The sequence below is a fragment of the Eumetopias jubatus genome, unplaced genomic scaffold (assembly GCF_037043125.1).
Source record: "Eumetopias jubatus isolate StellerSeaLion01/CBP00866 unplaced genomic scaffold, mEumJub1_p1.0 scaffold_1, whole genome shotgun sequence".
Classification (NCBI taxonomy): domain Eukaryota; kingdom Metazoa; phylum Chordata; class Mammalia; order Carnivora; family Otariidae; genus Eumetopias; species Eumetopias jubatus.
Genome location: NW_028274807.1, coordinates 209,278,682 through 209,292,708, shown reverse-complemented (window position 1 = coordinate 209,292,708; position 14,027 = coordinate 209,278,682). Strand labels below are relative to the sequence as shown.

General features: G+C 48.1%; 1 protein-coding gene across 4 annotated transcripts in view; it reads right to left on the bottom strand.

Annotated features, from left to right (window-relative positions):
* Positions 1 to 14,027, bottom strand: part of CACNA1A (calcium voltage-gated channel subunit alpha1 A) — a 265,173-nt gene that overhangs the window by 93,947 nt on the left and 157,199 nt on the right. For all 4 annotated transcript variants that reach the window (XM_028088869.2, XM_028088871.1, XM_088017020.1 and 1 more), the window contains 2 exons: positions 1,425 to 1,528; positions 144 to 259 (listed from right to left, as the gene is read on the bottom strand). In XM_028088869.2, coding sequence (XP_027944670.2) covers positions 144 to 259; positions 1,425 to 1,528 — 220 coding nt within the window. The remainder of the gene's footprint in view (positions 1 to 143; positions 260 to 1,424; positions 1,529 to 14,027) is intronic.

The following is a 14,027-nucleotide window of genomic DNA, read 5'->3' as shown; positions in this document are numbered from 1 at the left end:
GCTCCAGATTCCTGTTGCTGAGAAGTGGGGCCGCCAGGCCAGGTCCTCTTTCTCCCACTGTCAGGGTCCTCCCCTCACCCACCTGCAAGCTGCATGCAGGACCCACCGTGTGCTCCGAGGCTCCTGGGATGAAAGGGCCTCACCTGCTTTTGAGATCCACTCCATGTACCCATTGAGCTCTCGTTCGATCTGTTGCTGCCGCCTGAGCTTCAGAAAAGCCCGCCGGTTCTCCACCCGCTCCCTTTCTTTGGCAAACTCCCTGCAGAAGCAGGAAAGAGCCAGGTCTGGCTGTTGTCAGCATTTTAGGGACTCTGTGTGTGTGTGTGTGTGCGCGCACGCGTGTGCGTGCATGCATGTGCATGTGTTTGGGGGTTCAGAAACTCCTAGAGGGCAGGCGGTGGACTTTAACACGAGGAAACAGGTCTCCTGGGAGATCAGAACACCATAGGGGTTGGGGGTATTTCTGCCAGCTTCCCACATTATCCAACAACTGCACCCAGCTGGAGGAAAAAAGCAAAACCACAGAACCATGCCATGCCAACCACCGCTGCCTGGGTACTCCATTCCGATTCTCTGCACTCTTGGGTGAAGAATATTTTCAGCCCTCTTTTAAATTAGGCCAATGAGACATAAGCTGAAGATTTCTGTGGTAGCCTGATATATATCCTTCCCTTCCTGTTCCCTCCGTCCTCTTCATGTTTGGAATGTGCAGTGGCCCTCCTGTGAGTGTGAGGCAGCCATCTTAAGACCATGAGGCATCCATGAGACTGAAAGCCTCTGCTTGGTAAGGATGTCAGAGTAGAAAGTGAGAAGGAACCGGGGTCCCTGATGGCACCGTGGAGCCACCACCATTCCAGCCCCCAGACTTCTTGTGACAAGAAAAATAAAACCTATTTATGATCAAGCCTCTCAAACCCCAAACCCACATTCAATCTTGGGGGTAAGGGATACTATGTGTCATGAAAATGCATATGTGATTGTATACTGAAATATATAGTATATTTGGAAAACAGGGGAAAGGGGAACCCAATCTAATGGCTTTTTTAAAAATGTAAATTATAGAAAGTAAAGCTCTATAGAAACTTCTTGTGTGGCGGGTTGTGGGTTGGGAAAGACTCCTGAATGAGAGGTCTGCATTGGAAAGAAGCTCCCCTTTCTCTGGGTGGAGGTTGCTCAAAGCCAGGGGTACAGTGTTGTGAGCTATGGTTGGGCTGGATTCCAGCCTCCACGAGTCCTTTCACTAGGTGCTCTCAGCAGTGCACAACCTGTGCACCTGTACCTGACTTGGTAATAACTTTCTGGCTAAACCAAGACAAGCGAAGGCCTATTCTCTGCCTGGAGAATGAAAACAAAGGTTTGATGACCTCTTTATGGTCAGAAGATGGTGAGGGGGAGTGGGATGGGGAAGAGTAGCAGAGACTTACCCTGACAGCACACCCAGCACGAGGTTCAGCATAAAAAAGGAGCCAATGATGATGAGGGGGATGAAGTACAACCAGTTCCAAGTGTTCCCTGAGGCATCGTTGCTCTGTGGGAGGTGAGGAGGGAAAGCAGGTGAGCGTTCATGGGACTCACGTATGACCTGACAGGTGGGAGAAGGGGGAGCTCTGCTCTCAAATGTTCTTGGCCTGTGGAGTCCTGGAGCTCTGGAAGCCCAGACAGAGAAATGAAACAGGATCAATTAGTGGGGGAAGCCCCAGAGGTACCATTAGAAGGACAAGGTCCCCTCTAATCATGTAGTCCTCACAGGACCCAGGAACCAGCATGAAACTCAAGAGAACTTCCTAGATCAAACTCTAGGGGAAAAAAAAAAAAGCCCAATCAAAATGGAGAAATGATCCCTTGGTTCCCTCCTCCCCAACACAGTCACACTCTTCCCTTAGAGGAGGTGCATGAAGGCAGAGTCTGACTACCAAGTTAAATCACCAAGGCAGGTGGCAGGGCTGTGAGCCTTTTCCTCAAGTGTCTCTCTCCTCTGTGCCCTGCAGCCTCAATGTGAACCACAAAAAAATTTTCAGAAGTGCCCAGCTCAGTTTTCAAAGAGGCAAGGAAGACGTCTACAAGTCAAACATTCTTCTCTGGAGAGAACAGAACACTGTGCCAAGAAGGAAGTAAGAGGAGGGGATGAAAGTCAAGAACAGAAAAAGAAAGAAAGAGAGAAATCTAAAAACCAGTGCTTATGAAGTACTTACTTGTGCCAGAGACTCTAAGTGTATTAGCTATGTTAGCTTAGTTACTCATTTAATCCTCATGATGACCCTATTTTTATCATCATGCCCATTTACAACTGGGGAAACTGAGGCCCAGAAAGACAAAAGTGCCAGCCCAAGGTCTCAGAGTTGGTTGGTGGTAGACATGGGATTGGAACCAGGAGGTGGCCCAGAGCCCATGGATGTAACCTCTGTGCTGGGGAAGCCCTGGTGTTAGCAGCCGGAGCAGAGGGAGACTTACGGTGGCTCATCAGCTCTGGGGCACCGGCAGAACATGGGGCCCCCATGCGTGGCTTTAAAAGCTCACCTTTAGAAGCACCTACGATGCTGCTGCCACCAAGCAGAAAGGCTAGGATGAGAAAGACTGATACTATCAGGTGCTAGGGAGTCTGTGGAGGAGGTGGAATCCCCATATGCTGCCCATGGGAGGGTAACATGGTGCATGAGTGGTCTGTGTCTGGTTTAACAAAGAACCACAAACAGGGGCCTTAAAAAACAACAGAAATTTATTGTCTCACAGTTCTTGGCAGCCAGATGTTTGAGATTAGGATGTCAACAGGGTTGGTTCCTTCTGGAGGCTCTGAGGCTGAATCCATCCTATGCCTCTCCCCTGGGGTCTGGGGGTTGGCTGACAATCTTTAGTGGTTCCTTGGCCTATAGAGGCATCACTCTGGTCTTCACTTTCATCTTCGCATGCCATTTTCCTTGTGTGCATGTCCATCTCTCTGTCCAAATTCCTTTCCCCCTTTTAAGGACGTCAGTCTTATTGGATTAGGGCCCACCCTAAGGACCTCATCTTCCATAATGATCCCATGTCCAATTAAGGTCACATATTTCAGGTACTGGGTGTTAGGACTTCAGTATATGAATTGGGGGAGGGAGGACACAATTCAATCCATAACATGTGGTACAACCACTTTGGAAAATGGGTTGGAAATTTCTTCTAAAATTAAGTCATGTACCTGCACTACCACCGGGAAATTCCACCCCTGAGTCCTGGATAGTTACCCAACAGAAATATGAACGGCATGCACAAGATTGTTCATAGTGGTGATCTACATAATAGCCCCAAACTGGAAATGGTCTGAATCCTCATCAACAGGAGAGAGGATAAATAAATGGAATATCATGCAATGAATGATTGCCACTTGTCACATGAAACCTTACAGAGTTAGGGTCAAGCAAAGGAAGCCAAACAGAAAAGAACATATATGGAAGATTCCATTTATTTATTTATTTACTTTTTAAAGATTTTATTTATTTATTTGACAGAGAGAGAGACACAGCAAGAGAGGGAACACAAGCAGGGGGAATGGGAGAGCGAGAAGCAGGCTTCCTGTGGAGCAGGGAGCCCGATGCAGGGCTCGATCCCAGGACCCCGGGATCATGACCTGAGCTGAAGACAGATGCTTTACGACTGAGCCACACAGGTGCCCCTGGAAGATTCCATTTATACAAAATGCAAAAGCAGGCAAACTAGTCAGTCATGCCTGAGGTCCTGATGGGGCACCCTTTGGGGAGGGGGCACAAGGGGACTTTCAAGGCTGAGAAGGTTCTGTTTCCTGATCTGGGTGTTGGTCACATGGGTGTGTCCAGTTTGTGAAAATTCATCAGGCTCCTCACTTAAGATCGGTGGGTTTTCTGTATGCTTATTTTACTTCACTTTTTAAACATTTTTGGGGGTCAACTTTACCTTAAAAAGGAAGAAAATTTTGACCCATGGTACAACATGGATGAATCTTGAGGACACTATGCTGAGTGAAATAAACCAGTCATAAAAAGACAAACTCTGGGGGGCCTGAGTGGCTCAGTCGGTTAGGTGTCTGCCTTCAGCTCAGGTCATGATCCCAGGGTCTTGGGACTGAGCCCTGCATCGGGCTCCCTGCTCAGCGGGAAGCCTGCTCCTCCTCCCTCTGCCGCCCCCCCGCTTGTGCTCTCTCGTGCACACTCTCTCTCAAATAAATAAATAAATTCTTAAAAAAAAAAAAAAAGACAAATGCTGCATGATTCTACTTCTATGCGGTCCCTACAGGAGTCACAGTCACAGAGACAGGAAGTAGATGGTGGGCACCAGGGGCTGGGGGAGGGGGCAGAGAGTCAGTGTTCAGTGCTGACACAGTCTATTTGCAAGACATAATGAGTTCTGGAGAGGGGTGGTGGGGATGGATGCACAACAATGAGAATGTACTTAATGCCACAGAACCGGACACTTAAAAATGGTTAAGATGGTAAAGTTTATGTCATGCGTATTTTACCACAATAAAAAATGGAAAACAAAGCAAACCGACAAAGTCAACTTTCATCATGGACACATGGACAAGTTCTGGGGACAATTAACATGTCAGGGCTCCTAACTCATGTCCTTCTTCCAACAAACACCCAAAGTTCTGATGCTTTGCTTCTAGAAGTTTCTGGAAGAAAGAATGGAGTCAGCAGGCAGGGCTGGACAGAAGGCAGGACTGGCTTTGTGCTTTTTCTTTCCAGTGCTGCGGCAGCTGAGGCTTCTCATGCTTATTTCTTAGGCTAAATATAGTCCAGGGAGAGAAAGCCCGCACCAGCCAACACAAGAAAAAGTCTGGGCCATCTCGGGAAACAGGTTTGGGATGGGGACAGAGAGGTGGGATGAACAGGGAGAAACAGCAGAGGCCCCTCAGAACTGAGGGAGCCCGTCCATCTCAGACTCTGCCCACAACCCAGCTCCCCAACAGGCTTAGGACCCTCTGGCCCATGACATGCAGCCCAGCCTAATATCAGACCTACCCAATGCCAGGCACTCAGCCTACCTGAGCTCAGTTAATCCTCTCATGGACCCCAAAAGGTGGTCCACAATCCTTCCTATCTTCTTGGAAGGGTAAGGAGAGATAAAGTTCCATGCCCAAGGTCCGTTCTGGATTGCATTGTGTCCCCCCAAAAGATGTGTTGGAAGTCATAACCTCGGGACCTGGGAATGTGACTTTACTTGGAATAGGTCTCTGCAGCTACCATTAAGTTAAGGTGAGGTCGTGATGGGGGGTTCCCATCCAATATGACTGGTGTCCTTTTAAGGAAGAGGAAAACACCAGGTGGATACAGGGACACGCAGGGGAGAGGACAGCCACGTGGCTACGGAGGTAGAGTGTGGAGAGAAGCCAAGGAAGCCCAGGGTCAACAGCCACTGGCAGAAGCCAGAAAGAGGTGAGGAAGGATTCTACTGAGTCTCAGAGGGAGCACGGCCCTGGTGATATCTTAGTCTCCAACTTCTAACCTCCTTGTGATGGCAGCCACAGAAAACGAATATAGTCCCTGAGCTACTAAATGGCAGAGGTACCCTCCCCCGCCATGCCCCTGTCACTCTGCCCCTGGATAACTCTGCTCCAGCCACATGCGATTTTCAGCTCCTCAGATGCACTAGGCATAGTCCCACCTCAGGACCTTTGCACCTGCTCCTCCCCCTGCCTGGAAGGCTCTTCCTCTCGATTCCTACATCGCTCCTCCCTCACTCTCCTTCAGGTCTTTGCTCAAATGCCACCTTCTCCAGGAGGTCTTCTTTGATGGCCCTTCATTTCTAATCCCATTTCCTGCTCCATCTTTTCCCTTAGCACTTCACCCTCTCTACACTTTACCTATTTCTCCTGCTCACTGTCCATCTCCCCAGCTGGAATGTCAGGGGCAAGGACGTTCTGCCTTTTGTTTGTTTGTTTGTTCGCTGCTATATTCCCTAGCACAATGCCAGGCATGCAAGCAGTGCTCAATAAATGTTTGTGGAAGGACTGAATGAGAGGGGGGTCCAAGTTCCCCACATAGTGTGCATCCTCAGTTCCCAAGTTGTCCTCCCTCACCTACTCCCTTGTCTGCTTTTCTCCCTGGGACTGAAGGAGAGCTTCTCCTTCCAACATGGCCCAAATTATTCAACTCCATGCTCTAGAGCCAAAAATTCATGGAGAAGAAGTTGGCAGAGGGGTGGGTGCAATTTTTGATTAGGAGGTGGGCTTTCCCTGGGGTCTGCTCGGGAGCAAAATGGGAACTATGTTTCCCAAGAAGAAAGGCTAGACCTGCCACAGCTATTCTTATAGCAGAGAATGTGGGGGGTCCAAACCTCACCTTCTGGGTCTGACCTCCTTCGGCAGTTCAGGTAAAGGGTGGGTGTGTGCATGAGTCTGGGTTTGGGGAAATGAAGGAGGATGGAAACTTGTCCACCTGTCATAATCAGTAATACCGAAAAGGACAGGTTCTTAAGGGTCCTGTCTTTTTTCCAAAGGCTCAAAGAGTTCCAGTGCTTGGAACACTATTTCTTATTAGTGCTGTCACTAAATATTTCTGATGATATGGTGGGATGGCCTGTCCCAGTCCCCTTGTGGTTGGCTGAGGGCCACATGATGAGTGCTGACCAATAAGGAGTGAGTGGAGACAGCTGTGCCACTTTGGAGCACTGAACTGTCAGTGTGGGGCCCTTGGGGCTTTCCTTCTATTTGGGAAAGCAAGTGGCAATGTCCTAGCTGCTTTATTAGCTGGCTCCCAAGTGACGATGGTGAGCACAGCCCCTTCTACCCCACTGCCAACCTACACTGGAATGTAGTGTGAGCAAGAAAAGAAATTTGTTGTTAATGTCACAGGGGATGTTTGTTACTGCAGCATCACATAGTTTTCCTGGCTGATACACCACAATATCTCTTGGTTTGCTCCTTCATACTCTTCAGGTCTTTCTCAAATGCCACTTTCTCACTGATCCTTCTACGGATCTCATGAGGCAAGTGGGGAAAAAGAATGTCTCCAGTATGTCCAATGGAGAAATTGGTACACCAAAAGGTAAAGTTCAAGATTACAATGTGCTAGTTGTTTCTGTTCTCTGAGCCTCGGCCTGGAGCCCTGTGTCCCCTCGATCTTGGTTTGGTTGATTGTTCCTCATCACTCAGCCTTCAGCTCCACTGTGCCTGGCTCAGAGAAGCCTTCCCAGCCCTCCTGACCCAAAGGACTAGCCCCTCCCTCCAGCATTGCCAGACATCCATTCTCTTCCTGGCCTGCTTTTGTTCTCTGAATCACCTTGTCAATTTATACATTTGCTTGTTTGTAGACTGTCTTTGTCCCTAAAATGTCACCTCCTCAGCACCCAGAACAGCACCTGGCATACAGTAGGTGCTTCCTAAGCATTGTTGGCATGATGAATGCACATAATCTTGAGGTCTCTGGGGTGGGTTGTTTAAATAATGCCAAGGACAGGGGCACCTGGGTGGCTCAGTTAGTTAAGCATCTGACTCCGGATTTTTGGCTCAGGTCATGATCTCAGGGTCGGGAGATGGAGCCCCTCATCAGGCTCCATGCTCAGTGGGGAGTCTGCTTGACATTCTCTCTCTCTCTGCCCCTCCCCCCTCAATAAATAAATAAATCTTTAAAAAAATAATACCATGGACAGGAGACTGTATTTATCTCAGGTCCAAGTGATCAGGCTGTTTCCCTGGGAACAAAGAGGCAGGCAAGACAACCACTGTCATTTTAGTAGTGCACTTTTGAGCCAACAAAATACCCCTTGATTCCCACAGTTTCCATACCCAGTGGATGCGGGAACCAGGCTGAGGAAGGCAATGTGACTTGCCAGCTTGCATGGGGTGTGGATAGCACAGCTGGGCTAGAACCGTCCTTCTGGCTTGCAACAGAGCAATTTTTTTTCTACTTCACCTCTTTGCTGCACTTTCATAGTATTTTATATTTATAATGGTTGGCCCATGAGAGCCCTTAGGAGAGACTGATTCATCCCAGCACTGCCAGTGCCTAGCGCGGCACCTGGCGCTTAGCAAGCGTTCAATAAATACTCATCAAACAAATTAATGGCTGAGTCCCAGTAAAATTCTTAAGTGCCTTCTGTTTTATGGTTTATTTTCCTCTAATTTTTTGAGCATGGTTCATTCAGAAAAAGTATAAAGGAACTTAAAAAAAAATACTCAGCTCAGGAGAACACCCAATTCCCCAGCATACTGCATAAAAATGGTGTGGGTTTGACCGTGAAAGAACCAAGGTCCCACAGTGGCCGCGAGGGAGGTCGTATGTCCCAGTTTATACCCATTGTAGATCATGCAATGCCTGTTAATTATTTTTTGAGTCTTCCTTTCCCTATTTGCTCTCAAAATTGTCCCGGTTTGGATGATAAATTACATAGCCTCTCTGCCTGTATGGTCCTGTCACCTTCTCTGGCCTCACCAGCTCCCTCATTTGCCTTCACTCACTCCCCACCAGCCACGTGAGTCACCTTGCTGCTCCTCACAAATGCCAGGAACGTTCCTGCCCCAGGGCCTTTGCACTGGCTATCCTGTCTGCCTGGATCTCTCTTCCCTAGCATACTTGCATGGCACCCCCCTCACCTCCTTCAGGGCTTATTAGAAGAACTGCAACCCCTCACTTTGAAAATCCACAGCCCCTCCCCTGCTTAATTTTTCTCCTTAAGCTCTCTTTCCCCTCTTACACAGGAGTCCTCAAAGTTCAGCCCATGGCCTAGCCATTTGTGTTTGTAAATTATGGTTTTATTGGTACACAGCCATGCCCATTCCCTTATGTATTTTTTTCTGTGGCTGTTTCTGTGTTATGATAGCAGATTGAGTAGTTGTGAGAGAGATGGTATGGCCTGCCAAGCCTAAAATATTTATGATACTCTCTGCCCTTTACACATACATATATAGTCTCTTAATTATGTTATTGATCACCTGCTTCCTCCACTCAAGTGTCAACTCCACCCAAACAGGGATTTTTGTCTCTTCCATTCACTGCATATCCTGGGTGCCTGGAAGAGTGTGTGCACATAGGAGGCATTCAATGAATGTTTGTTGAATGAATGTGTGATCCAAAGTCCCCCCAGTTTTGATGCTTTGATACTGGCCAAAAGGAGCACCTATGAATAAAAAAGGGTTTAGGTCAAAGATCAGTTTCAAGCACGAGTGACCATTTGTCAAGAGACACACATTTATAATCATCAACCAAGCACAGTCTCACTGCTTTCCTAATTGACATTAACTGATGGAGAGAAACAGAGTGAGAGAGACAGATAGAAAAGCAGAGAGAGGGGGAGGGAGAGGGAGAAAGAGAAGAAGACTGGAGGAGAAGGAGACAGAGACAGACATGACATAAGAGACACAGAGACAGAGGGGGAGAAGGAAGAGAAGGGGAGAGTAAACAGAGGGAAGGGGGTGTGATGATTAGTTCCTGTGCTGGGTTTGAATCCTGATTTCGCCACGCTTGGCTATAGGGCCTTGGCAGGTCGCTTTATCCCTGTGGGCCTCAGTTTCATCATCTGGAAGATGGGTCTAAAAATGCCTCTTCCACAAGGTTGTTTTATGGATTGATTGACAGTACAAGAAGACGGGTGGCACCTGGCAAATTCAGCAAATGGCAGCCAAAAATGAACTCAGGAAGCCTTGGTCCTTCCAGGACTCCCCTGCTGTTCATGACGGGTCCTAGTTAAGGATCCCTGCCTCTCCACCTGCCCTCCCTGGTATCCATCAAGAGAGGGCAGGTCTCGTCACCCACATGCTGCTTCCAGGCTGCTTTGGCTCAGCACAGCCCTCCCGAACTTTCCCATGCCGCCACCACCACTGGGGGCAAAAAACCAAGTTTGGGCAACTCTATCAGGTCACAGATATTAACTAAACTCACTGTGCAGTATGCGTCTGTCAAATCATCATCCTGTACCTCTCAAGCTTGTATCTCAAAACACAAAAACCAGAAAGAATCCCTGAAGTGTATAATGCAGGCTCTTCTGTTCCCCAGTCTACCTTTTCTGCCCCAGACTTTAAAGAGAGTTTTAAGAAATTACTCCTTTAAAAATTAAACTGCTCTCCCTCCCTCCCTTCCTCCCTTCCCCCATATCTCTTTCCCTGGGTTCAGTTCAGGGCACCTGCTCCCACCACTCCTAGGCTGCCAACCTCAGGCCACACTCTCAACCTCTGACTCTTATTTGTAAAATGGGGGATAGTAATCTCTCCCCCTCGGGTTATTTATAAACCAAACTCCTGACTTTATTTGAATTTTATCAGTTTTCCGATTAATGTCCCCTTTCTGTTCCAGGACCCCACATTGCATCCAGTTGTCATATGTCCTTTGGCTCCTTTGGTCTGTGATAATTTCTCAGTCCTCTCTTGTATATCATGACCTTCACAGTCTGGGACAGGACTGGCCAGGTACCCAGCAGAACGCCCTCCAGTCTGGGTTTGTCTGAGGTTTTGCTCATGATTACACAGGGACTGTGAGTCTTGGGGAAGGAAACCAGAGGTGAGGTCCCCTGCTCATCACATCCATCAAGGGTTACATGATTATACATTCACCGGGGGAGGAGGAGTCCAGCCTTGGCCGCTAGCTTAAGGTGGTGTCTGCTAGGTTTCCCCACTGTAAAATGACTTCATCTTCCCTTTGCTTACTCTACTCTTCGGAAGTGAGTCACTAAGTCCAGCCCACCCTCCAATGAGGGGATTCAGCTCTGCTTCTGGAGGGGGAGTGTCTGCATATATTAAATGGAATTCTTTCATAAGGAGGATATGTTTTTTCTCCACTTACTTTGTTTATGTAATAATAAAACAAATAAGAATGACCATTGATTATTGCTATGTCAATCAAGCCTTTGGTGTGGACTCTCTCTGGACAGGTGACATAGATAAAAGCAGCCAGCACACCATGGACACAGCCGGAAATGTTTGTCCCCCCCTCCCTTCCCCATTTGTCATAATGACCAAAAATCTCTCTTTTTTTCTCTCTTAAATCTATAACAAGACAAGTCTAAATATTTTTTTCCCTGATTATATTTGTGCTCACGGTAGAAAATTTGATAATACAGAGAAGTATTGGGAAGATAAGGATTCCTGAACCCCACTACCTAGAGGCCATCTTGGTACAGTGTCTTCCAGTCTTTCTTTTCCTAACGTACATTTTCAAATGTACACCCTTGAGATCAGAAGGTGCAACAGGCTGAAGTGCATCCCGGTCCCTGTGTTCACATGTGTGAACCCCCAGTGTGATGGTATTAGGAGGCAGGGCCTTCAGGGTTAGATGGGGTCACACAGGTGGGGCCCCCACAATGAGGTTAGTGTCCTTATAAGAAGAGACACCAGAGAGCTAGCTGTCTCTCTCCCCACCGTGTGAGGAGGCAGCAAGAGGGCGGCTGTCCACAAGCCAGGTGGAGAGTCCTCACTGTGCTGGCACCCTGGTTCCAGCCTCCAGAATCATGAGAAATGAGTTTCTGTTGTTGAAGCTGCCCAGTGGATGCTATTTTGTAATGGTGGCTGGAGCCAAGACATAAGGTTTACCTCACCTTGCTTCTTTAAAAAAAAAAATCAATTCCCCCCACTCATCATTATACAGTGAGTATTTCTGTAAATATTCAGTAAGCATCTGTAAATATTCTCCCAACAGATGCTTTTTAATGACGACGTAATATTCCCTCATACGAAAGGATCGTACGGTACTGAACCAGTTGCTTCCAGTTTTGTTCTATTTTTACAAATAATGCTGAGATGCACATCCTGATATAAACCTTTGACAGCACTGCTGATTACTTGAGGTTAGGCTTTTTCCAGAAGGCACTTTATTTAACCAGGAAGCCAAGCAGAAAAGAAAAGGAACAACTCAAAACAACTCCTGGAAGGAGGCTGAACATGCCGTGTAGGTGAGCTGCTGCCATTCCCTCTGCCAAGAATGCTCTCCCACAAACATCTGCCTGGAGCTCTCCTTCTCTGTGGAAATGCCACTTCCTCTGAGGAGCCCTCCCTGATTGCCTGACCTAGACTAGCCCCACCTTCCTCTTGTGCTCTTTTGTCCTCACAGGGCATGTCACCATGTCCCCTGTTATGCATTTGCTTACTGTCTATGTCCCGCTGTACGAGCAGTTTATTATTTATCATGTTTATTGTTTCTGTCCATCTCCTCTCTCTGAGTGGGGATTTTTGTCTGTCTTCTTCATGATGGGTCCCATCCCCCACCCCCACCACCGCCATTCACCTGCCCATTTCCCAGCACACAGTAGGTGCTCAACAGTTACTGAATACACGAATGGATTTCAATGATACTGAGAAAAGAAATGAGATGTTGGGATCGTAAAGCACTGCCCATCCAGGCAGGCGGCATCCATCTGGCATCTGAGCCCATGGATTCTAAGACACTTGGAGCCGGTGCATCTGGATTCTCTCCCCATGGGTCTCACCTGCCAGAGGCTAGTGAGGCCTCGGCTGTAGCATAAAGGCAGAGGACAAAGATTCCAGACCCTGTGGCTGCCTGTGGCCGGATGGATTGAGACGGCAGAGGGCAGAACACAAGAGCAGGGCCCAGATGCCTGGAATAGCAACAGCTCTGTCCTCAGCAGCAGAAACTCAAAGATAGTCACCTTAGTCCCTGCCTTTGGCAATGAGAGGCTCTAATGGTTGTATTAAGTGGTGTCTTAATTTGAGAAGCCCCAGACAAGGGTTCAGATCCAGTAGATTATTTGGGAGGTGTTATGGATTGAATTGTATTCCCCACCCCCCCAAAAAAGGTATGTTGAAGTTTTAACCCCCAGGACCTCAGAATGTGACCTTATTTGGAAATCAGGGCATTGCAGAGGTCATTCGTTAAGACGAGACGGTGCTGGGGTAGGGGGCGCCCTACTCCAACATGACTGGTGTCTTCATAAGAAGGCAACCATGTAAAGATGGGATATTCAAGTGGAGGACAGAGAATGCGTAAGCCAGGGAATGCCAAGGATTGTTGGCAGCCACCAGAAGCTGAAAGAGGCCAAGAAGGATCCTCCCCTAGGGCCCTCAGAGGGAGCCTGGCCCTGCCAGTGCCTTGATAGGGCACTTCTGGCACCCAGACTGCAAGACAATGAATGCCTGTTGTTTTAGCTACCACTTTGTGGTATTTTATTACTGCTCTAGGCTCACATCAGGCCCACATCACTGCTGGGGTTTCTACCCACAGGATGACGGTGGGATGTAAGTACATGTAAAGTTCTAGAAGGCTATTCGGAGTTAGTAGCAGCTACCAGTAGGGTGAGGGTGAGGGTGGGGAATAAAGTGGGACCCCACAGCTCACTCTACTTCCTCAGGGGTGGCTGGGGTTTTTATGATATAAAATTCATATATGTTTCTGAGAGGTGTGCCTACCAGGGTGGAGAATTCGGCCTACACAGAGCTCGCTGAGGAACAGGCACTGTTCTAAACACTTCACATGTACCCACCTCACTCAGTCCTCCTGCCCTGTGAGGTAGGACTGTGCTTCTGCTCATACTGCACAAGTGGAAATGAGGCACAGAGAGGCCAAGTGACTAGCCCAAGGTTGCACAGCAAGGAAGAGGTAGAGTCAGGATGGGGACCCAGGCAGTCCTGTGCCTGATTCTGCTCTCACCACTTCCCCTGAGCTTGTTTCCCCCAAGACAGCTCAGCTCTAAGTTTCCAGGACAAATACCTCTTCCAACAATGGTGCTTATGACTAGAGAATCTTCTGGAAATTTGTGGTCCTGCTCATGCTTCCTCTCCCACCACTAAGCACATCCCCAGTGTCTTCTTCTGAACCTCTGGACACTTCCTCTGGACATCTGACCCCATGACACAACCGTTTCCCACATTCACAATTTTCTTAGCTTCTGTTCCTCAGTCCCATTCTCTGCCCGAGTTCCTTACCTTCCTGGCCCCCAGCTCTGTTTCACTCCCAGGAGGGCTAATTTCCCTCTGTAGCCTCCTCACACCACCCTGCAAAGCAAAAATCTAGAACCCATAAAAATCCCCCAGCAAACTTTTGCCAGTTGGGCATAACCTTTTGTCCAAGCTGTTTGCAAGTGAGGCCCAAGAGAGAGACTGAACATCTCTCAGATCTGTTGTCTGTTTCTAGAGA